The sequence below is a fragment of the Struthio camelus genome, chromosome 11, assembly GCF_040807025.1.
Source record: "Struthio camelus isolate bStrCam1 chromosome 11, bStrCam1.hap1, whole genome shotgun sequence".
Taxonomy (NCBI): Eukaryota; Metazoa; Chordata; class Aves; order Struthioniformes; family Struthionidae; genus Struthio; species Struthio camelus.
The window spans coordinates 5,937,816-5,961,227 of record NC_090952.1 but is presented as its reverse complement, the minus strand read 5'-3'; the positions used below and the strand labels follow the sequence as shown (position 1 = coordinate 5,961,227).

Below are 23,412 nucleotides of genomic sequence, written 5' to 3'. Positions count from 1 at the left end.
AAGAGGGGGAATGGGATGGAGGGGTGCAAGAGGGGCCTCTGAACAGCACTGCGAGGCTTCTGAAGGAGCAACAATAGCAAAACAGCCAGGAAGACACCTTCAAAGGATTGACATGAGCTTTATTCATATATTCTAGACGCCCCTTTTCTGAGTTTCACGTTACTGAGCACGGGAGAAGTTTTCAATTGCTTCCTTCATTTCCTAAAACAAAAAAAAAGAAGATAAAAAATAATAATAGTCACCAACCAAACAAAGACAAGCTAGCTATAAGCTGGAAGACAAACGCAAACCCTCGGTAGCTGAGTTCTTTAGAGAAAATAAAAGGATCTGTAGATGCATACAATTGCTGCTTGGCTCTACTTAGCAAATTACCTCGATTAACTGAGTTTTGTCATTGTCCTGCCGGTGGTGGTAAATACACTGGCTGAGCAGCAGATGGAGTTTCTCGAGGTGGCGTATGCTGCAGTCCTTGGTTGCCTCGCCCACAGCATTCAGCAGCTGCTGAAGAAAAAAGCCAGACAGTAGACATTTACAGTAGCACGAGATCTTCTGAGCAGGCTCTCGATGTGTTCACACACACACAAGAAGGCAGTCCAACACAACTCTCATCCTACTTTCTCGTATCGCTAAATAAAGGAGGAGTGAAACGTCAGGGAACAGACTTAAGCATGGCACCGGATTTCCATGGAGGAAATGAGCTCCTTGGACCTACTTGAGAGAAAGAGCAAGGCTCCAGTTGTGTTAGCTGCATGTTGGCCCTGCCTGCAGCTCCGCTGGCATATTGGAGAGCTCCAGGCTCGGCAGCAGAGCGGGAAGGAAAGGTAGATGAGCGAGCTGCAACCTACCCTGAGCCAGATGTGAGTTTCCTTCTCAGCAGCGGGTGACCATCTCCTCCTCTTCTCTGCCTGGCTCTCCGAGGGCGATGTGGGCCGCCTTCGCTTTCGTCTGCATACAGCTGCACAGAGATAGCAGAAGCAGCAAGCCAAAGCGTTACCTAAGCAGTTCTGTCTTCCAAATCGAGCATCGTCCTCTTACTTGGTGCACAAGGCAAAACAAGACAAAAAGGAAAACAGGAGGGAACTTGCCACCAGGCAGGGGCGTACTGGCATCTGCAGGCACCGCTGGCAATGTGTGCTCCTCTTGCTCCTCCAGCTGCCGCTCTTCCTCCTCCGCCAGCAGTCGAGGCTCAGGTGGGGATGCCACAGGCAGGACTTCCAGTGCGTGGCAACCTTCAGTCAACCAGAACAGGTTAGCCAAGCGATGGCAGTCCGACACAAGCAGAGTACAAAGTCATGCCAGGAAATCAAATACCCAAACACATGCCAAAGAGCTGCTAAGCTACCGATGGCAAAGCTCTATGTGTAGGACAGTTCCCACCTGCTCTCCTTTGTGGTGCAGCAGGTGGAGCAGCTTGGTGGAGAAGCAAGTCCTCAAAAAGCTTTCTCCCTTCCTCCTTGCTGGGTGGCTGGACATTGAAGACTTCTCCATAAAGCTCCGAAAACAAAGCTTGCACCTGAGGCGGGAGGAGAAAAGACAGTGCAGCCCTAAGGCCCCCCGCAGATTCGTGCTCTACTCCAAGCAGGTGAAAACTGTTTTCAGGGAAGCCGAGGAATGCTTTGAATAAGGGGGAGACTAGAACAAGTTTGCTTCTTGGCCTTCACGGCAAGATTGTAGTGGGTCAGCCCGGCACTGGAGGGCGTCTTCTGTAAGGAAGACCTCCAGGATGAAAGCTCAGGGCAGCGAGCCGAGGTTCCAGTGAGGCCAGGGAGGGCACGCACCAGCTCCTAGGTGGCCTGCAGTGGATTGCCTTGCCTTGCCGCCCTTCACTTGGAAGCCTTGTGGCAACTCCCGAGGGAGGAGATGCCAGCAGGGTGCCCTAGAAATAGCAATGTCCAAGTGCTTAGGAGGGCACAGGATTGAGGTACTTCAGGGAGTGATAAATTATCATGAGACTGAGAAAAGCGGGCAAAGCGGTGGCAGAAATACCTCTTCCGGGAGATCTGCATGGCAAACATCCGAAGTAGCGAGCAACAGCACTGGAGCGTAAGGTGGAATGCGCTCTAGCAGTGTGGTGAGCGTAGCTCTCAAGGTGACTCCAGCAGCCTCCCACCAGGCATGGATGTGTGGCATATAAATGATGCTGGGTGCTGTCCTCTGGGCTTCTCGGACCAACTAGTAAGAAGGAAGTTTGGGGAAGACCACTGAAGCGAGTAGCAGCATACCTGTGGTATGCTGAGAGAAAAGAAACCCTTTTCTTTGGCCCCAAACCGGGGTTGCCGTTCAGTCTGCTAAAGAAGGAGGCTGGCGAAAGGGCATGACCAGCAGTCAGGCAGATGCAGAGGCGCCTCCTGGGAGCTAGAGAGCCTGAAGAGGCAAGGGAAACAGCTCTGCGGAGCCCGCTGCCAGCAGCAGCAGCTCTTGCCAGGAAGAGAGGTTTCTCAAGAGCATCTTGGAGCTCCCTGAGCTGCTAGCAACAGCCTTACTGTGCGGCACTTGCAATGGAAAAGATGCTCCTGCACAACATGCTGCTTCTCTGCTGTTCAGTGTACAAGAAAAGGGTTCCTTCAGCACAACATAAACACCACAGAAAGCACAGGAAAGCCAGGCCACCTCCGCTAAGCCCGTGAAGTCTATTAATGCTGTGAGACTGCAGAGAGAAGCGGTACCTGTGTGCATCTTTCTTCAGGTGGCGTGCTGCTAGCAAAGAGAGCCGGCAGGTCCAGCACGTGAACGGCAAACCTCTCCAGCGCGTGTAAGAGTGCAGGCGCCAAGTGAGAAGTTTGCCCGTAGCCGGGCTCTCCAGCTATTAGGAACCTGGGCCGGTGACATGCTGGCTGGCCACAAGCATTGCTAGGAGAAGAGCTGCAAGACAAGCAGTTTGGAAAGAAAGCGATGAGTCAAGACACAGCTGGTGAAGGTGTCTGTCTTTGTCCAGCACACACCAGTCTGCCTGTCTTCCCCGCTGAAGCTCTCACGCTCAGGATGTCCTGAGTTGAGGAGCCTTGAGTTCTCCGCACTGGTCAAGCTTAGGTGAAAGTGGTCAGCTGGTAACGGAGGTGGTGGTCACGAAGGGGCAGAACAAGCCTTCTGGGAAAGCAAATGACGCGGGCTTTGAGAGCCCTTAGCTGTATGTGAGGAAGGGCAAAAGTGGCTAGGCTCAATAACAACATTCCTGTAAGCCCATAGAAATGGGGGCTACTTGCTTGATTCTTGCGTTCCAATTGTTTCATCTGTCCTTGGGTGCTGTCTCCTAGGTTGCAAGTGCAACTCTCCTTGAGGAATAGCGTGCATGAAATTAGGGCAGCATGCCCTAATGTCTGTGGATGTCTTTGGGGGAGGAAAAGGAGGCTGCCCCCTTCAGCTTGATCGGCTGCAGCTCCTTGCTTTCTTACAACTGTAGCACCTAGTTCTATCTCTGTGCTTGCTTCTTGCAGTTTTGGATACCAGACACCCTGGGCAAGGTCTTCTTTCCTCCCTCATCTACCACCCCTCCCACCTGCAACCGCCAAGACACTTGGGAAAGCCCCAGCAATCAATCAGAAGCATTTCACTCAAAAGGTCGCGGGCAGTTTAACAACCTGTTAAAGTGGAGGAAGGTTTCCTTTTGCTGTCCAGAAGGTGATGCCTCCTCACTCTCCATGCAGGCGTTTTCTACAGAAGGATTGGTACCGTGAGAAGGTAAGAGAGGCTTGTTAACTCTCCTGAAGGTCTGCAGCCCTCCCTTGCACTAAGCCAGCTTCTAACTGAGGGCTGAAACCCACTGCCTTGTATGTCTTCACTGCCTGGGCATACACGGAATAATGCCATTTCCCCCAAACTGTCTGCCTTTGCCTAAGCTATGTTTTACTGGTGGCAAAAACTCCTCTTCTCCTTACAGTACAGCTAGAGGACAAGCAGGAAGCCCTTCCGCAGTTCCTGGACACCTAAAGCAGCCAGCAAGGCCACTTCTTTCTGCAGCGGGAGCCCACACTCCCAGTGTGGAAAGGAAGGGAAGGGCACGGCCTAACACTCCCTCATATTGCCTCCTCTTTCAAGCCTTAAATCAGTGCCAAACCCCAGGAAAGATGATGCTGACAACCTCCAGAAGCTGGCTGCTTCAGTGGAGAACGCATAGTTCCCTTGCTGTGAACCGGGAGGAGTTCCCAGCTCTGCCCTCTCTACCGTTCATTCCATTTACCCTCCGCCTGCCGCAAGGGTTTCTTTCTGTTGTTGGCGCAAACTAGCAGGGTTTGCTTTGGGAGAGGCTGACGGCAGTGAACGTAACGGCCCTACCTGGCTGTTGGTGCTTCTGGAGTGCAAGGGCTGCGTGGGGAAATACCCTCTGCACGCCTTTTAGGAGCCTCTCTAGCGTGTTCTGAAGCAGTGGCTTGGAGGCGGGTGGGAGTGGTTGCCCGGGGGAAGCCACGGCCCTCTGTGAAGCTGGTGCAGTCTTCTGCATAGCCAGCACAAAATCGGTTGCAGTGATCTCAATGGAAGCCACGTTGATCTGCAGCTTCTGACTGCTGGTGTAGATGTGGGGATAGTGGCGATGGAGAGCGCAGAGGGCAGCTTCAGCGCAGAGGGCTTGAATGTCGGCCCCACAGTATCCTAATTCAGCAGAGCAGAAGCAAAAGGTCCGTCAGTCTCAGGCAGCTCAGAGGAGCCAAGGACAGGCTTTGCCAAGGGACGCTCCGTTCTGGGAGGCACAGCCTCCCGTGTGGTGAGAGACAAGGGAAGGGAAGGCTCGGGAGCTTGGCTACTGCCTGGCACAAGCTCAGACGCTGTCAGGACCCAGTCAGAGGCAGGAACTCGGAGCGCTTTTTCATCTTACCGACACATGTTTCAGCCAGCTCTTCAAGCAGCGTGTCCGATGGCTTTGGGCTCCAGCCTCTCGTGTGGATCCTGAAAATCTCTTTGCGAGCCTACAAGCCAGATGGTTACATTTGGGCTTGTCTGCAACCTTTTTCTCAGAAACAAAAGAAACATCCGCAAAAGCCCCACTGTCACATTCCCGTACTTGCTTGTCTTCCTCTGCTAAAGTTAAGAAATGTGTGCATTCTAGTAACACACTGCCTGCTTCTCGAAGCTCAGTACTTCCCCAGTAGGTAGGAGGAGTAACTACAGTAGGAGAAACAATAATTCTGACTCAAACCTCTACCCCTGAACGAGCAAACGTCAAGCTGTGCCTATGCTCATCTCCGACCTTTGCCAGAGATTCAGGGAAGTGTTTCCTGTTTCTTTCCTGTTTTCCTGTTTCTTTCCTGTTTTCTTACTGTGTTGTGCATTGTTACGAGCCTTCGATCCAATAATGTGTTTCTCCTTCCTCTCCGCTCCCCACACGCTAACTCAAGAAAAAAGAATCTGGGATAGCCAAGAGGGGGGGGAAAAAAAAAAAAAAAGAAAAGGAAAGAAAGCACCAAAGCCGGGGCTCCACTTTCTCCTGGAGTTTCTATTTTCTAAAGGAAACAGTTACTTCTGGTTGCTCTGTAGCTCTGTGGTCCCTGCTTGGATGTTGCCAAAGAACTGCAAGCGTCCCAAGCCTTGCCACTAGAAAGCTTCCCCAGTGTTGCATCTGGGCAGTGTCCTTCCCGTCTCCATCCAGCTGCCTGCTCAGACCAGTTACAATGGCAGCTCCCTAAAGGCTCCTGGGCGGCTCCCAGGATTCCCAGCGCGGCCACACTCAAGCACAAGCTTTCACCTAAGCTTCTCCCAAGTGGAGGAGTGAGAGCGAGGAGGCAACTTCAGGAGGCAAGGGCCTGGGTGGACTAAGGAACGAAGCCAAGCGCAACCGCTTGGGCGAGGAAGAAAGCCCGTGTGCTCCAGGCTCCGTGAAACTCCTGTTTGCAGCCTCCCTCCCAGTTCTGCTCGGGGAACAGGGAGGTCTCCAGCACGTAGGGCACCTCTTTGCTTCCTCCCTCTCGGAGACAGTGTGTGGCAACAGGGTGTTCTTGTAAAGAGAGGCCTTGGCACCGTAGCAGGAAGGTTGCTGGAAGAGCCTTACCTGTCTGTTTGGCAAGGTGAAAAGGAACTCCCTGTCAAAGCGGCCAGGCCTTCGCAAAGCAGGATCCAGGGAGTCTGGCCTGTTGGTGGCGCCGATGACCACGACCTCGCCTCTGCTGTCTAAGCCATCCATGAGTGCCAGCAGCGTGGTGACAATTGAACTGGCAAGGAAATGTTGTTGGATTGCCTGGTTTAGTAGCTGCTGTTACATGCCGCCCGACTTTCTCCAAAGTCACGTCACTCAAAAAGGATAAGCTTTTCTGGAAGAGCTGTTGATTAGGGAAAGGACTCATGGTAGGCCCCAAACACCGAGGTAAGGCAAGAGAGGCCTTGTCCAGAAACCAAGCTTAGGGACTCGATTTCAACTCTTGTCTTTAAAATCCTGTGAACCTCTGTGTCATGGTACTAGAGGAGTTCAGAAGAAGTGCGTGTGTCATCTCCAGGGGACCAGCTGGGTCTTTTTCCCTCGGGAAAGGAAACGAAGCCGATTACGTGGCAATGCAAGGAAAAGGTGGTACCTGTGAATCTGATCTTGGTGACTGGAGCGCACAGGAGCCAGACCGTCGATCTCATCGAAGAAAATAATCGAAGGCCGCTTCTCATAGGCCTGGAAGGGAAGCACAGATGCAGGGCTACTGAGTGTATGTAAAACACAGCCCTACTCAGCAAGAACACGCAGGATGATCCTTGTGGCTGCAAAGGCACGGAGCCTGTGCTGGCCCCAACCCATCTGCAAGGTTTCCAGCCCTTCAGGCCAAGCCGGACGGCACGGGAGAAGGGAACACTGATGTTCCCATGTCAACAGGAGACACGGCCAAACTAGGCAGGAGGCCGAGTTCTGCTGACAGACGTCCACCGCGGACAAGTACAGGTACAACTCTGGCCCAACCTATTTCCTCCTTACCTGCTCAAATAAGGAGCGGAGCTGCCGCTCGGATTCTCCGACCCATTGACTGAGGCAGTCGGCACCTTTTCTCACAAAGAAGGCTATTCTCTTGTCTCCCTGCCTACATTCATTTGCGAGCGCTCGAGCCACCAGTGTCTTTCCAGTGCCTGGTGGCCCACAGAACAGACAGCCTCTGCAACATGACAAAAAGAGATGTCCGTAGCTACAATAAAAAGACATGGGAAAGTGCCTGTGGCAACCGCCGTCCTGAAAGCAAAGCAGCCTTCCCGCCTGACCAGAACACTTGCAGTATTAGAGCGCAGGAAGAGCTCCAGTGGGAGGAAAGTCCAGACAGGTGCCAGTGTTCCCAAGAGGCAAGATTTGAGAGCAAACAAAGCCTGTCTTTCTGGTGGAAAAAGTCGGAAGCTCTTTGACTGAGCCTTACAAAGAGAGGGAGGCGGGAAGTCAGCAGGTCTGTCAAACAACAGCTTAGAGGTGACTTGCCGGACCTCGTGCCTTCCCGCTTATAAACTAGTCAAGGGGACTTTTCCAAAACACTCAGAAGCCAACCAGCAGAAGCACTCCCAAAGCCACCTTCTTAAACCAGGAGCCTTCTGCAGCGTCTTCAGCTTTGACAGCCCTGGACAGCAAGCCTTTGACTGCAACAAAGCATTGCTTGTGGTGTGAAAGTAGGTCTAGCCTGGGCGTAAGCCATTTGTAAGGAATTCCTGTTTACTGCCACTGGGCAAACTGTGCCCGGGCAGAAATGTGGAAGCACACAGGTGTGCTGGCACCTGCGCTTCATGTTCTCCGGAGAAGAGCGCAATTAGCATGTTGTAGTTCTAAGGCAGCGTGTGTTACCTGGGGGGTCGGATTTGGAATCGCTCAAAGAACTCGGGGTAAAGCAAGGGAAACAGCACCATCTCCTTTAAAGCGGCAATGTGGTCAGCGAGACCACCGACACCATCAAAGCATACCTAGGGAAACATTCAAGAGGAGACGTGTCAGAGGTCAGAGAAAGCTGCAGCCTAGCCAAAAAAGCCTTCCTCCCAATGTATCCTATGCCAGCCCAAAGGGAAGGTTCAGGATGACCTGGCAGTTCCCCGAGAGTAAACCGTGAAGCACGGGAGCTGTTGACAGCCACAGTCAGGAAGGTTCTCATGAACACTGGAAAGGTCCCCACCGCCTCAGTGAGTTCCCACTCCTCACCGAACTCTCGGTTTGCACTGGGTCCACTTGCGGCAGGCTGGTTCCCGTTTTCCTTCCCTCCGCGTGCTTTCCCTCGCGTTCATCCTTCCCAGAGTGTAGGGGAAGACCCCTGTTGTGCAAGAAGGAGAAAGGGCAAGGGGCTTTCTAAATGAACCTGCAGGTAGAGGGATAGCTGCGCTTTTCCTGTTGCAAGAGAGTGTGGAAGCACTTATACACTGGCATAAACGTGGATGTTGTGAAGCTATATTCATTTCTCAGAGGCAAGAAGAATTTGGTTCGAGCCACCTGTCCAATTTAAACTGACCTATTTTCAATCATGGGACAGAAGAGACTGACATTTTACTCAAACGTAGCAAGACACTCTCCCTCTAGGTCTCACTAAATTGCCTACCTGGGTTAAGAAAATCATTGTTCTACTTCACCATGAAATTGTCTACTGACGATTTGTGGCAGGGGCTTCTGGCTTCAGTTACCCAGTCTCAGCCAGGACCTCCACCCTCATCCTTCATCACTGGCTCCTTCCCCCCCCCCCCCCCCAAATCCTGCCTTTTTACAAGCTCTTGGCTAATGAAAGCTATCTTCTCTCCCAGAGGAAAAGCCTTGCTTCCTCTAGACCCTCCGACTGTCACAGCTACAATGCTGTGATTTTCCCCTCGTGACCGTCCCTCGGGAAAGCTTTACAAGTGTTACTCAGTGATGGGAGAGGCACCGCTACGGCTCCCTGAGAACTATCACTAGCCATACACCGACCTGCTCGTTCTTCTGCAGCACGGGCTTCGTGACCGGGCACGGCGAGACGCAGCTCTTTGTCTGACTTCAGAAGATGGGCCTGAAGAAACAAAAAGCAGCAATGAGCCTGCACGCCGGCCAAGAAACGCAACATGCACAGGATACAGGCATCTCAATGACAAAGGGAGAGCCTGACCTGCAGAATGAAGGCAGGGCATGTCAATGACAGTTGTTTTCCTTTAGCCACGTGGAGCCCACTCTGCACAAGAAATCAGCTCTCCCGAGAAACTGTGCGTGGAACCTACCTTCCAATGCCTCCTGGTAGTAGGCAACAGTCTTCCTGGCTCGAAGGTTATACTGCTTCCAGGGACCTTTGCCATCTTCCCCTTGCCGGCCTTCACCTTCCCGCGTTGCCCCTGTAATCACAGAGCCTAGACAGAGCTTCTGATTGGTCTGTGTGTGTATGCATTTGCATTGCCCACCCTGTATCCCACTTACACACAAGCAACGAGCCCTTCAGAGAGGCTCTGCATCTAGCCTACCTTCCAGGGGAGCGGGAGTGTCCTCAGCAGTTTGCCTGAGGTGAGGTGCCCGGGGAGTACCTTCGCCATCATCCTCTGTCTGCTCGTCTTCTGAGGACCCTGTAATTACAGTGCCCAGGCATCATTTCTGGTTTGTCTCTGCCTATGTACCTTCTCATTCCAGAAGTTCTACTCCCCCACCCTTAATCAGAAGCAACCAGCCCTTCAGGCCAACGGTGCCTGTAACCCACATTCCGATGGCTCTTGGTACTGGACGACGGCGTTCCGGGGTCGAAGGTAATAGTCCTTGGGAGAGTCGCGGCCATCTTCCCCTGTGTGGCGTTCACCTGCCTTTGATGGCCCTACAATGACAGAAGCTAGCTCTACTTTGGGACTGCGCTGTGCGCACGGACATTTTCATGTCCCCGCTTAGGCGTGGGGAATTAGCCCTTCCGAGAAAGGCTGCCTCTAACGTACTTTCCAGTGGAGCTTGATAGCATATGACAGATGATTTCCTTTCTCTCAGGCTATAGCACGCCTACAGGGAGCAAAGACAGAGGCTCTTGTGGAGCGCAGTGCACTTTGGAAGGCGTTTGTTCAGCTGCGTGAAAAGTGCAAGGGCATCAGAGTGCTGGGTGGAAGACAGAACTTACTGAGAAAGAGGAAGGTAAAGACGTTTTGACTTCTTCTGCAAGGACTCCTTCAGTCTGCCTGAGGTCCATGCTTCCTCCGAACCTGAGCTCAAGCAGCATATGAAGCACATGTCAACTTTTGGAAGCATGCAAGAGAAGCTCTTTACTCCTGAGGCAGTTTCTCAGGCAATGAAAACTGCTGAAGAGGACAAGGGAAATCTGCTGAAAGTGAAGCAAGTGTTTGGTTCACAAGACACTAGAGAAATTGCTGAGCCCGTAGACACGAGAGCCAGTAGTCGGAAGGTCTAGTTGGAATGATAATGCAAAACCTCAGCCAGCAGCAGGGAGTTACGCAGGAGCTGCCTGCAGCTTCTGCAGACATGAAGCACCTTTATGATTCCTCCTCTCACGCACCCTCTCAGTCCTCAAAGACTGGAGTAGCCATGACTGCACAAAACACTCCTGCCAACCAGGTTGGCTCCACCATACCAAGGAGCACAAGCGTAACTCCGAAACCCACAGCTACATGAACACTCGTCACAGGAGAAACCTGTGTTGGCAGCAGCAAAGGAGGAGGCAGTTATTGGAGCAAGGGCCAAAGGTCCTCTCACCACAGCTGAGGAGGCACGAGTGACACGGGGGTGGACGTGTTGCTGGGGAGCCAAGATTCTAAGCGTGGAAGTTGTGCAGCCCCGACAGCGCCCTATAATGGAGGGGCTCCCACAGCGGGCAATTTCCAGCAGGCCAGAGGACTTCCCTAGGGGCCCAGAGGGAATTCGCAGCCTCCCGAGTTAGTCCAAATAGGTCTTGCGGCCAGGAGAAGCCGCTGCTCTCCAACGTCCTGCTGGGAACCTCACCAAACAGCGTCTCGCGCTGTCCCACCACCTCCTCTCGCCTCCTCCTGCTCCCGGCCCAGCAGCTCCTCCAGAGCAGAGCAGAGCAGAGCAGAGCAGAGCAGAGCAGTAGCGAGAGCACCGCCAAGCGCGTGGGCTCAGCTCAGGCTCCCGGGGCGATGTGGGCAGGGGGAAGCTGTTGCTGTGATGCGCTCACTGCGTCCTGCCCCAGCCCATGTCACAGAGGGGCTGCAGGGACGCATTGACCGGCCAGGCCCTGCCAAGATGGGCCCTGCAAGGGGAAGGGGAGCTGCCTGGGGCACTTTAGGGGAGATGCCCCCACCTCCCTGCCCACTCCCCGAGGCCGCCAGGGGGCAGGCGCAGCCACAGGAGGGCTTCCCCAGGCTGGGGCTCCCCTCAGGCCTTCCAGCCCTGCCATGTCCCCACCTCGGGGATGCTGGGCTACACCTGCTGGCAAGGAGAGGCTCTGCTGAGGAAGGCAGGCCTAAGGGAGCAACCGAATGAACACAGAGGAAGACTGTGACTGCCCTCAGTGATCTTGTGGGCAGGAAGGGCCGAGCCCTAGCTGTTGCTTCCCTAGGCCACGAGCATGGAGCTGGCCGAGCCTAGTGAAGCAGCAGAGGGGTTTGCTCTCTCACCCTGAGAACTGCGTTCAGACAAATGCACCAGGAATGTGTCCCAACAGTGTCAAAGCCTGGGAAAAATAAAAGAAAAACAAAGCAGAACCCAAACCCTTTTTGGCAATGGTCATTTCTTTCCCTCGGCACTAAAAAGCCTCTGCATTAGGGACATCCACTGGGAATAGTGGGCTTGGGGTGGGTGCTAATTTGGGGGAGGGGGGAGGGTTGAAAAATGTGATCCTCATGAGCCGAAATCCCCATTTTCAGTCCAAAGTCACTCATTTTGCAGAAGAAAAATGTGATGCTCGCACACAGCCTACAATACTCGCAGCGCCCTCACACTGCTTGGGTTCCCCGTGGAGGAGGTGCTTCGCAGAGGGAAATGGAAGGACTGGGAGGCTGCAGGGAGAGGACCAGAGGAGACTTGAGCATGCATGAGGGGAAGAGAGGGGATCTGAGCACAGGCAGAGGGGCAGAGAGCACGTGAGCGTGCCTGGAGAAGGGATCTGAGGGTGCCCAAAGGAGCCTGGAGGATGCCAAGGGGGCAACCGAGGCGGTTGCAAGGCACACGACTGCGCAGCCCAAGAAAGCCAACAGGGACAGAAAGGCTGCCGAGAGCCCCTGGCTTCAACAGCCCAGGAAGGCAGCCCGCTCAGGGCGCCGGTGCCTCTTCCGGAGCCGGAGAGTTGTGTAAGCATGCCCGTGTCTCTGCAGGAGAGCATATTCACGCAGCTCGGGAGGAGAACATCCACCAAAGACAGGTCCATGTGTAGGCAAGCCTTCTGTCACCTTCCTGTCCGTGTGCCTCTGCTCACCCAAGTGCAACGGGAGTGGGACAAAGAAGCGCTCGCTTGCGTGTATGTGGTACAGAGGTGTCCGAAGCCTGGGGGAAGGCCATGGCAAAGTGTCCGAGATGTCAACCTCTCTCTGCTTGGCAGAGCAGAAATTGGCCTCTTCAATGAAAGGAGCAAGAGCTGCTCAGGAAAGAGCTTGTTCACTTGCAAAGGGCACGCTCGGCAGCACCCCCTTCCTACTTGTGCCCTCCGCACGCTGGTGCTACCTGGAAGCATCACCTGGCCAATGCCTCGTCTTTTCCACACATAACCACTCGAGGGGCTTTTTTTTTTTTTTTCCTCAGGAGAGCACTGGGGCGTGTGTGCAGTGCGCGCGTGTGCGTTGAGGTGCCTTTGTGGAGAAGGTGCTGAGCCTTGTTGCTGGGGGAACATGGGGAGGGGGCGAGCAGGAGAGTGCTGGGGAGACGTTGGGAGGGTTTGTGGCTGGCGAGAGCCTCTGCTTCATTAAGGTTACCTGATCGAGGACCAAGGGGCAAGTGAGAAGAAAACTCCACAGAGACCTGAACCTGACAGGCGAGGGAGAACAGACAAGGGCAAAGGCCAAAAGCCTCCAGTCTCTACTTACCTGGCCCTGAGGCCACTACAGGCATAGTCTGGGAGAGGGATAACCTGGGCTTTGCAAGTGATGAGGAGTCCTGAGGATTTGGGGTTGTTCACGGGGGGTAGTGGACCCGTGCAGAACGGAGTAAGCAATGTGTGGGGCAGGGGATCAAGGAGGAAGAAAGAGGGGGAATGGGATGGAGGGGTGCAAGAGGGGCCTCTGAACAGCACTGCGAGGCTTCTGAAGGAGCAACAATAGCAAAACAGCCAGGAAGACACCTTCAAAGGATTGACATGAGCTTTATTCATATATTCTAGACGCCCCTTTTCTGAGTTTCACGTTACTGAGCACGGGAGAAGTTTTCAATTGCTTCCTTCATTTCCTAAAACAAAAAAAAAGAAGATAAAAAATAATAATAGTCACCAACCAAACAAAGACAAGCTAGCTATAAGCTGGAAGACAAACGCAAACCCTCGGTAGCTGAGTTCTTTAGAGAAAATAAAAGGATCTGTAGATGCATACAATTGCTGCTTGGCTCTACTTAGCAAATTACCTCGATTAACTGAGTTTTGTCATTGTCCTGCCGGTGGTGGTAAATACACTGGCTGAGCAGCAGATGGAGTTTCTCGAGGTGGCGTATGCTGCAGTCCTTGGTTGCCTCGCCCACAGCATTCAGCAGCTGCTGAAGAAAAAAGCCAGACAGTAGACATTTACAGTAGCACGAGATCTTCTGAGCAGGCTCTCGATGTGTTCACACACACACAAGAAGGCAGTCCAACACAACTCTCATCCTACTTTCTCGTATCGCTAAATAAAGGAGGAGTGAAACGTCAGGGAACAGACTTAAGCATGGCACCGGATTTCCATGGAGGAAATGAGCTCCTTGGACCTACTTGAGAGAAAGAGCAAGGCTCCAGTTGTGTTAGCTGCATGTTGGCCCTGCCTGCAGCTCCGCTGGCATATTGGAGAGCTCCAGGCTCGGCAGCAGAGCGGGAAGGAAAGGTAGATGAGCGAGCTGCAACCTACCCTGAGCCAGATGTGAGTTTCCTTCTCAGCAGCGGGTGACCATCTCCTCCTCTTCTCTGCCTGGCTCTCCGAGGGCGATGTGGGCCGCCTTCGCTTTCGTCTGCATACAGCTGCACAGAGATAGCAGAAGCAGCAAGCCAAAGCGTTACCTAAGCAGTTCTGTCTTCCAAATCGAGCATCGTCCTCTTACTTGGTGCACAAGGCAAAACAAGACAAAAAGGAAAACAGGAGGGAACTTGCCACCAGGCAGGGGCGTACTGGCATCTGCAGGCACCGCTGGCAATGTGTGCTCCTCTTGCTCCTCCAGCTGCCGCTCTTCCTCCTCCGCCAGCAGTCGAGGCTCAGGTGGGGATGCCACAGGCAGGACTTCCAGTGCGTGGCAACCTTCAGTCAACCAGAACAGGTTAGCCAAGCGATGGCAGTCCGACACAAGCAGAGTACAAAGTCATGCCAGGAAATCAAATACCCAAACACATGCCAAAGAGCTGCTAAGCTACCGATGGCAAAGCTCTATGTGTAGGACAGTTCCCACCTGCTCTCCTTTGTGGTGCAGCAGGTGGAGCAGCTTGGTGGAGAAGCAAGTCCTCAAAAAGCTTTCTCCCTTCCTCCTTGCTGGGTGGCTGGACATTGAAGACTTCTCCATAAAGCTCCGAAAACAAAGCTTGCACCTGAGGCGGGAGGAGAAAAGACAGTGCAGCCCTAAGGCCCCCCGCAGATTCGTGCTCTACTCCAAGCAGGTGAAAACTGTTTTCAGGGAAGCCGAGGAATGCTTTGAATAAGGGGGAGACTAGAACAAGTTTGCTTCTTGGCCTTCACGGCAAGATTGTAGTGGGTCAGCCCGGCACTGGAGGGCGTCTTCTGTAAGGAAGACCTCCAGGATGAAAGCTCAGGGCAGCGAGCCGAGGTTCCAGTGAGGCCAGGGAGGGCACGCACCAGCTCCTAGGTGGCCTGCAGTGGATTGCCTTGCCTTGCCGCCCTTCACTTGGAAGCCTTGTGGCAACTCCCGAGGGAGGAGATGCCAGCAGGGTGCCCTAGAAATAGCAATGTCCAAGTGCTTAGGAGGGCACAGGATTGAGGTACTTCAGGGAGTGATAAATTATCATGAGACTGAGAAAAGCGGGCAAAGCGGTGGCAGAAATACCTCTTCCGGGAGATCTGCATGGCAAACATCCGAAGTAGCGAGCAACAGCACTGGAGCGTAAGGTGGAATGCGCTCTAGCAGTGTGGTGAGCGTAGCTCTCAAGGTGACTCCAGCAGCCTCCCACCAGGCATGGATGTGTGGCATATAAATGATGCTGGGTGCTGTCCTCTGGGCTTCTCGGACCAACTAGTAAGAAGGAAGTTTGGGGAAGACCACTGAAGCGAGTAGCAGCATACCTGTGGTATGCTGAGAGAAAAGAAACCCTTTTCTTTGGCCCCAAACCGGGGTTGCCGTTCAGTCTGCTAAAGAAGGAGGCTGGCGAAAGGGCATGACCAGCAGTCAGGCAGATGCAGAGGCGCCTCCTGGGAGCTAGAGAGCCTGAAGAGGCAAGGGAAACAGCTCTGCGGAGCCCGCTGCCAGCAGCAGCAGCTCTTGCCAGGAAGAGAGGTTTCTCAAGAGCATCTTGGAGCTCCCTGAGCTGCTAGCAACAGCCTTACTGTGCAGCACTTGCAATGGAAAAGATGCTCCTGCACAACATGCTGCTTCTCTGCTGTTCAGTGTACAAGAAAAGGGTTCCTTCAGCACAACATAAACACCACAGAAAGCACAGGAAAGCCAGGCCACCTCCGCTAAGCCCGTGAAGTCTATTAATGCTGTGAGACTGCAGAGAGAAGCGGTACCTGTGTGCATCTTTCTTCAGGTGGCGTGCTGCTAGCAAAGAGAGCCGGCAGGTCCAGCACGTGAACGGCAAACCTCTCCAGCGCGTGTAAGAGTGCAGGCGCCAAGTGAGAAGTTTGCCCGTAGCCGGGCTCTCCAGCTATTAGGAACCTGGGCCGGTGACATGCTGGCTGGCCACAAGCATTGCTAGGAGAAGAGCTGCAAGACAAGCAGTTTGGAAAGAAAGCGATGAGTCAAGACACAGCTGGTGAAGGTGTCTGTCTTTGTCCAGCACACACCAGTCTGCCTGTCTTCCCCGCTGAAGCTCTCACGCTCAGGATGTCCTGAGTTGAGGAGCCTTGAGTTCTCCGCACTGGTCAAGCTTAGGTGAAAGTGGTCAGCTGGTAACGGAGGTGGTGGTCACGAAGGGGCAGAACAAGCCTTCTGGGAAAGCAAATGACGCGGGCTTTGAGAGCCCTTAGCTGTATGTGAGGAAGGGCAAAAGTGGCTAGGCTCAATAACAACATTCCTGTAAGCCCATAGAAATGGGGGCTACTTGCTTGATTCTTGCGTTCCAATTGTTTCATCTGTCCTTGGGTGCTGTCTCCTAGGTTGCAAGTGCAACTCTCCTTGAGGAATAGCGTGCATGAAATTAGGGCAGCATGCCCTAATGTCTGTGGATGTCTTTGGGGGAGGAAAAGGAGGCTGCCCCCTTCAGCTTGATCGGCTGCAGCTCCTTGCTTTCTTACAACTGTAGCACCTAGTTCTATCTCTGTGCTTGCTTCTTGCAGTTTTGGATACCAGACACCCTGGGCAAGGTCTTCTTTCCTCCCTCATCTACCACCCCTCCCACCTGCAACCGCCAAGACACTTGGGAAAGCCCCAGCAATCAATCAGAAGCATTTCACTCAAAAGGTCGCGGGCAGTTTAACAACCTGTTAAAGTGGAGGAAGGTTTCCTTTTGCTGTCCAGAAGGTGATGCCTCCTCACTCTCCATGCAGGCGTTTTCTACAGAAGGATTGGTACCGTGAGAAGGTAAGAGAGGCTTGTTAACTCTCCTGAAGGTCTGCAGCCCTCCCTTGCACTAAGCCAGCTTCTAACTGAGGGCTGAAACCCACTGCCTTGTATGTCTTCACTGCCTGGGCATACACGGAATAATGCCATTTCCCCCAAACTGTCTGCCTTTGCCTAAGCTATGTTTTACTGGTGGCAAAAACTCCTCTTCTCCTTACAGTACAGCTAGAGGACAAGCAGGAAGCCCTTCCGCAGTTCCTGGACACCTAAAGCAGCCAGCAAGGCCACTTCTTTCTGCAGCGGGAGCCCACACTCCCAGTGTGGAAAGGAAGGGAAGGGCACGGCCTAACACTCCCTCATATTGCCTCCTCTTTCAAGCCTTAAATCAGTGCCAAACCCCAGGAAAGATGATGCTGACAACCTCCAGAAGCTGGCTGCTTCAGTGGAGAACGCATAGTTCCCTTGCTGTGAACCGGGAGGAGTTCCCAGCTCTGCCCTCTCTACCGTTCATTCCATTTACCCTCCGCCTGCCGCAAGGGTTTCTTTCTGTTGTTGGCGCAAACTAGCAGGGTTTGCTTTGGGAGAGGCTGACGGCAGTGAACGTAACGGCCCTACCTGGCTGTTGGTGCTTCTGGAGTGCAAGGGCTGCGTGGGGAAATACCCTCTGCACGCCTTTTAGGAGCCTCTCTAGCGTGTTCTGAAGCAGTGGCTTGGAGGCGGGTGGGAGTGGTTGCCCGGGGGAAGCCACGGCCCTCTGTGAAGCTGGTGCAGTCTTCTGCATAGCCAGCACAAAATCGGTTGCAGTGATCTCAATGGAAGCCACATTGATCTGCAGCTTCTGACTGCTGGTGTAGATGTGGGGATAGTGGCGATGGAGAGCGCAGAGGGCAGCTTCAGCGCAGAGGGCTTGAATGTCGGCCCCACAGTATCCTAATTCAGCAGAGCAGAAGCAAAAGGTCCGTCAGTCTCAGGCAGCACAGAGGAGCCAAGGACAGGCTTTGCCAAGGGACGCTCCGTTCTGGGAGGCACAGCCTCCCGTGTGGTGAGAGACAAGGGAAGGGAAGGCTCGGGAGCTTGGCTACTGCCTGGCACAAGCTCAGACGCTGTCAGGACCCAGTCAGAGGCAGGAACTCGGAGCGCTTTTTCATCTTACCGACACATGTTTCAGCCAGCTCTTCAAGCAGCGTGTCCGATGGCTTTGGGCTCCAGCCTCTCGTGTGGATCCTGAAAATCTCTTTGCGAGCCTACAAGCCAGATGGTTACATTTGGGCTTGTCTGCAACCTTTTTCTCAGAAACAAAAGAAACATCCGCAAAAGCCCCACTGTCACATTCCCGTACTTGCTTGTCTTCCTCTGCTAAAGTTAAGAAATGTGTGCATTCTAGTAACACACTGCCTGCTTCTCGAAGCTCAGTACTTCCCCAGTAGGTAGGAGGAGTAACTACAGTAGGAGAAACAATAATTCTGACTCAAACCTCTACCCCTGAACGAGCAAACGTCAAGCTGTGCCTATGCTCATCTCCGACCTTTGCCAGAGATTCAGGGAAGTGTTTCCTGTTTCTTTCCTGTTTTCCTGTTTCTTTCCTGTTTTCTTACTGTGTTGTGCATTGTTACGAGCCTTCGATCCAATAATGTGTTTCTCCTTCCTCTCCGCTCCCCACACGCTAACTCAAGAAAAAAGAATCTGGGATAGCCAAGAGGGGGGGGAAAAAAAAAAAAAAAAGAAAAGGAAAGAAAGCACCAAAGCCGGGGCTCCACTTTCTCCTGGAGTTTCTATTTTCTAAAGGAAACAGTTACTTCTGGTTGCTCTGTAGCTCTGTGGTCCCTGCTTGGATGTTGCCAAAGAACTGCAAGCGTCCCAAGCCTTGCCACTAGAAAGCTTCCCCAGTGTTGCATCTGGGCAGTGTCCTTCCCGTCTCCATCCAGCTGCCTGCTCAGACCAGTTACAATGGCAGCTCCCTAAATGCTCCTGGGCGGCTCCCAGGATTCCCAGCGCGGCCACACTCAAGCACAAGCTTTCACCTAAGCTTCTCCCAAGTGGAGGAGTGAGAGCGAGGAGGCAACTTCAGGAGGCAAGGGCCTGGGTGGACTAAGGAACGAAGCCAAGCGCAACCGCTTGGGCGAGGAAGAAAGCCCGTGTGCTCCAGGCTCCGTGAAACTCCTGTTTGCAGCCTCCCTCCCAGTTCTGCTCGGGGAACAGGGAGGTCTCCAGCACGTAGGGCACCTCTTTGCTTCCTCCCTCTCGGAGACAGTGTGTGGCAACAGGGTGTTCTTGTAAAGAGAGGCCTTGGCACCGTAGCAGGAAGGTTGCTGGAAGAGCCTTACCTGTCTGTTTGGCAAGGTGAAAAGGAACTCCCTGTCAAAGCGGCCAGGCCTTCGCAAAGCAGGATCCAGGGAGTCTGGCCTGTTGGTGGCGCCGATGACCACGACCTCGCCTCTGCTGTCTAAGCCATCCATGAGTGCCAGCAGCGTGGTGACAATTGAACTGGCAAGGAAATGTTGTTGGATTGCCTGGTTTAGTAGCTGCTGTTACATGCCGCCCGACTTTCTCCAAAGTCACGTCACTCAAAAAGGATAAGCTTTTCTGGAAGAGCTGTTGATTAGGGAAAGGACTCATGGTAGGCCCCAAACACCGAGGTAAGGCAAGAGAGGCCTTGTCCAGAAACCAAGCTTAGGGACTCGATTTCAACTCTTGTCTTTAAAATCCTGTGAACCTCTGTGTCATGGTACTAGAGGAGTTCAGAAGAAGTGCGTGTGTCATCTCCAGGGGACCAGCTGGGTCTTTTTCCCTCGGGAAAGGAAACGAAGCCGATTACGTGGCAATGCAAGGAAAAGGTGGTACCTGTGAATCTGATCTTGGTGACTGGAGCGCACAGGAGCCAGACCGTCGATCTCATCGAAGAAAATAATCGAAGGCCGCTTCTCATAGGCCTGGAAGGGAAGCACAGATGCAGGGCTACTGAGTGTATGTAAAACACAGCCCTACTCAGCAAGAACACGCAGGATGATCCTTGTGGCTGCAAAGGCACGGAGCCTGTGCTGGCCCCAACCCATCTGCAAGGTTTCCAGCCCTTCAGGCCAAGCCGGACGGCACGGGAGAAGGGAACACTGATGTTCCCATGTCAACAGGAGACACGGCCAAACTAGGCAGGAGGCCGAGTTCTGCTGACAGACGTCCACCGCGGACAAGTACAGGTACAACTCTGGCCCAACCTATTTCCTCCTTACCTGCTCAAATAAGGAGCGGAGCTGCCGCTCGGATTCTCCGACCCATTGACTGAGGCAGTCGGCACCTTTTCTCACAAAGAAGGCTATTCTCTTGTCTCCCTGCCTACATTCATTTGCGAGCGCTCGAGCCACCAGTGTCTTTCCAGTGCCTGGTGGCCCACAGAACAGACAGCCTCTGCAACATGACAAAAAGAGATGTCCGTAGCTACAATAAAAAGACATGGGAAAGTGCCTGTGGCAACCGCCGTCCTGAAAGCAAAGCAGCCTTCCCGCCTGACCAGAACACTTGCAGTATTAGAGCGCAGGAAGAGCTCCAGTGGGAGGAAAGTCCAGACAGGTGCCAGTGTTCCCAAGAGGCAAGATTTGAGAGCAAACAAAGCCTGTCTTTCTGGTGGAAAAAGTCGGAAGCTCTTTGACTGAGCCTTACAAAGAGAGGGAGGCGGGAAGTCAGCAGGTCTGTCAAACAACAGCTTAGAGGTGACTTGCCGGACCTCGTGCCTTCCCGCTTATAAACTAGTCAAGGGGACTTTTCCAAAACACTCAGAAGCCAACCAGCAGAAGCACTCCCAAAGCCACCTTCTTAAACCAGGAGCCTTCTGCAGCGTCTTCAGCTTTGACAGCCCTGGACAGCAAGCCTTTGACTGCAACAAAGCATTGCTTGTGGTGTGAAAGTAGGTCTAGCCTGGGCGTAAGCCATTTGTAAGGAATTCCTGTTTACTGCCACTGGGCAAACTGTGCCCGGGCAGAAATGTGGAAGCACACAGGTGTGCTGGCACCTGCGCTTCATGTTCTCCGGAGAAGAGCGCAATTAGCATGTTGTAGTTCTAAGGCAGCGTGTGTTACCTGGGGGGTCGGATTTGGAATCGCTCAAAGAACTCGGGGTAAAGCAAGGGAAACAGCACCATCTCCTTTAAAGCGGCAATGTGGTCAGCGAGACCACCGACACCATCAAAGCATACCTAGGGAAACATTCAAGAGGAGACGTGTCAGAGGTCAGAGAAAGCTGCAGCCTAGCCAAAAAAGCCTTCCCCCCAATGTATCCTATGCCAGCCCAAAGGGAAGGTTCAGGATGACCTGGCAGTTCCCCGAGAGTAAACCGTGAAGCACGGGAGCTGTTGACAGCCACAGTCAGGAAGGTTCTCATGAACACTGGAAAGGTCCCCACCGCCTCAGTGAGTTCCCACTCCTCACCGAACTCTCGGTTTGCACTGGGTCCACTTGCGGCAGGCTGGTTCCCGTTTTCCTTCCCTCCGCGTGCTTTCCCTCGCGTTCATCCTTCCCAGAGTGTAGGGGAAGACCCCTGTTGTGCAAGAAGGAGAAAGGGCAAGGGGCTTTCTAAATGAACCTGCAGGTAGAGGGATAGCTGCGCTTTTCCTGTTGCAAGAGAGTGTGGAAGCACTTATACACTGGCATAAACGTGGATGTTGTGAAGCTATATTCATTTCTCAGAGGCAAGAAGAATTTGGTTCGAGCCACCTGTCCAATTTAAACTGACCTATTTTCAATCATGGGACAGAAGAGACTGACATTTTACTCAAGCGTAGCAAGACACTCTCCCTCTAGGTCTCACTAAATTGCCTACCTGGGTTAAGAAAATCATTGTTCTACTTCACCATGAAATTGTCTACTGACGATTTGTGGCAGGGGCTTCTGGCTTCAGTTACCCAGTCTCAGCCAGGACCTCCACCCTCATCCTTCATCACTGGCTCCTTCCCCCCCCCCCCCCCCCCAAATCCTGCCTTTTTACAAGCTCTTGGCTAATGAAAGCTATCTTCTCTCCCAGAGGAAAAGCCTTGCTTCCTCTAGACCCTCCGACTGTCACAGCTACAATGCTGTGATTTTCCCCTCGTGACCGTCCCTCGGGAAAGCTTTACAAGTGTTACTCAGTGATGGGAGAGGCACCGCTACGGCTCCCTGAGAACTATCACTAGCCATACACCGACCTGCTCGTTCTTCTGCAGCACGGGCTTCGTGACCGGGCACGGCGAGACGCAGCTCTTTGTCTGACTTCAGAAGATGGGCCTGAAGAAACAAAAAGCAGCAATGAGCCTGCACGCCGGCCAAGAAACGCAACATGCACAGGATACAGGCATCTCAATGACAAAGGGAGAGCCTGACCTGCAGAATGAAGGCAGGGCATGTCAATGACAGTTGTTTTCCTTTAGCCACGTGGAGCCCACTCTGCACAAGAAATCAGCTCTCCCGAGAAACTGTGCGTGGAACCTACCTTCCAATGCCTCCTGGTAGTAGGCAACAGTCTTCCTGGCTCGAAGGTTATACTGCTTCCAGGGACCTTTGCCATCTTCCCCTTGCCGGCCTTCACCTTCCCGCGTTGCCCCTGTAATCACAGAGCCTAGACAGAGCTTCTGATTGGTCTGTGTGTGTATGCATTTGCATTGCCCACCCTGTATCCCACTTACACACAAGCAACGAGCCCTTCAGAGAGGCTCTGCATCTAGCCTACCTTCCCGGGGAGCGGGAGTGTCCTCAGCAGTTTGCCTGAGGTGAGGTGCCCGGGGAGTACCTTCGCCATCATCCTCTGTCTGCTCGTCTTCTGAGGACCCTGTAATTACAGTGCCCAGGCATCATTTCTGGTTTGTCTCTGCCTATGTACCTTCTCATTCCAGAAGTTCTACTCCCCCACCCTTAATCAGAAGCAACCAGCCCTTCAGGCCAACGGTGCCTGTAACCCACATTCCGATGGCTCTTGGTACTGGACGACGGCGTTCCGGGGTCGAAGGTAATAGTCCTTGGGAGAGTCGCGGCCATCTTCCCCTGTGTGGCGTTCACCTGCCTTTGATGGCCCTACAATGACAGAAGCTAGCTCTACTTTGGGACTGCGCTGTGCGCACGGACATTTTCATGTCCCCGCTTAGGCGTGGGGAATTAGCCCTTCCGAGAAAGGCTGCCTCTAACGTACTTTCCAGTGGAGCTTGATAGCATATGACAGATGATTTCCTTTCTCTCAGGCTATAGCACGCCTACAGGGAGCAAAGACAGAGGCTCTTGTGGAGCGCAGTGCACTTTGGAAGGCGTTTGTTCAGCTGCGTGAAAAGTGCAAGGGCATCAGAGTGCTGGGTGGAAGACAGAACTTACTGAGAAAGAGGAAGGTAAAGACGTTTTGACTTCTTCTGCAAGGACTCCTTCAGTCTGCCTGAGGTCCATGCTTCCTCCGAACCTGAGCTCAAGCAGCATATGAAGCACATGTCAACTTTTGGAAGCATGCAAGAGAAGCTCTTTACTCCTGAGGCAGTTTCTCAGGCAATGAAAACTGCTGAAGAGGACAAGGGAAATCTGCTGAAAGTGAAGCAAGTGTTTGGTTCACAAGACACTAGAGAAATTGCTGAGCCCGTAGACACGAGAGCCAGTAGTCGGAAGGTCTAGTTGGAATGATAATGCAAAACCTCAGCCAGCAGCAGGGAGTTACGCAGGAGCTGCCTGCAGCTTCTGCAGACATGAAGCACCTTTATGATTCCTCCTCTCACGCACCCTCTCAGTCCTCAAAGACTGGAGTAGCCATGA

General features: G+C 53.2%; 2 protein-coding genes across 2 annotated transcripts; both read right to left on the bottom strand.

Annotated features, from left to right (window-relative positions):
- Nucleotides 1–605: 605 nt before the first annotated feature.
- On the bottom strand, nucleotides 606–9,076 carry LOC138068805 (ATPase family AAA domain-containing protein 2-like). Its single transcript, XM_068957527.1, has 14 exons — nucleotides 8,825–9,076; nucleotides 8,075–8,183; nucleotides 7,727–7,842; nucleotides 6,884–7,058; nucleotides 6,498–6,586; nucleotides 5,981–6,140; nucleotides 4,811–4,901; nucleotides 4,310–4,587; nucleotides 3,848–3,882; nucleotides 2,667–2,862; nucleotides 1,987–2,172; nucleotides 1,378–1,513; nucleotides 1,036–1,229; nucleotides 606–626 (listed from the first exon to the last, which is right to left on the bottom strand). Exons 1-14 carry the CDS (start codon nucleotides 9,019–9,021, stop codon nucleotides 606–608), a joined length of 1,983 nt encoding a protein of 660 aa, XP_068813628.1. The 5' UTR covers nucleotides 9,022–9,076.
- A 4,535-nt stretch (nucleotides 9,077–13,611) lies between these two features.
- On the bottom strand, nucleotides 13,612–22,085 carry LOC138068804 (ATPase family AAA domain-containing protein 2-like). Its single transcript, XM_068957526.1, has 14 exons — nucleotides 21,834–22,085; nucleotides 21,082–21,190; nucleotides 20,734–20,849; nucleotides 19,891–20,065; nucleotides 19,505–19,593; nucleotides 18,988–19,147; nucleotides 17,817–17,907; nucleotides 17,316–17,593; nucleotides 16,854–16,888; nucleotides 15,673–15,868; nucleotides 14,993–15,178; nucleotides 14,384–14,519; nucleotides 14,042–14,235; nucleotides 13,612–13,632 (listed from the first exon to the last, which is right to left on the bottom strand). The coding sequence occupies exons 1-14, from the start codon at nucleotides 22,028–22,030 to the stop codon at nucleotides 13,612–13,614; spliced, it is 1,983 nt and encodes a 660-aa protein (XP_068813627.1). The 5' UTR covers nucleotides 22,031–22,085.
- Between the last annotated feature and the right edge of the window lie 1,327 nt (nucleotides 22,086–23,412).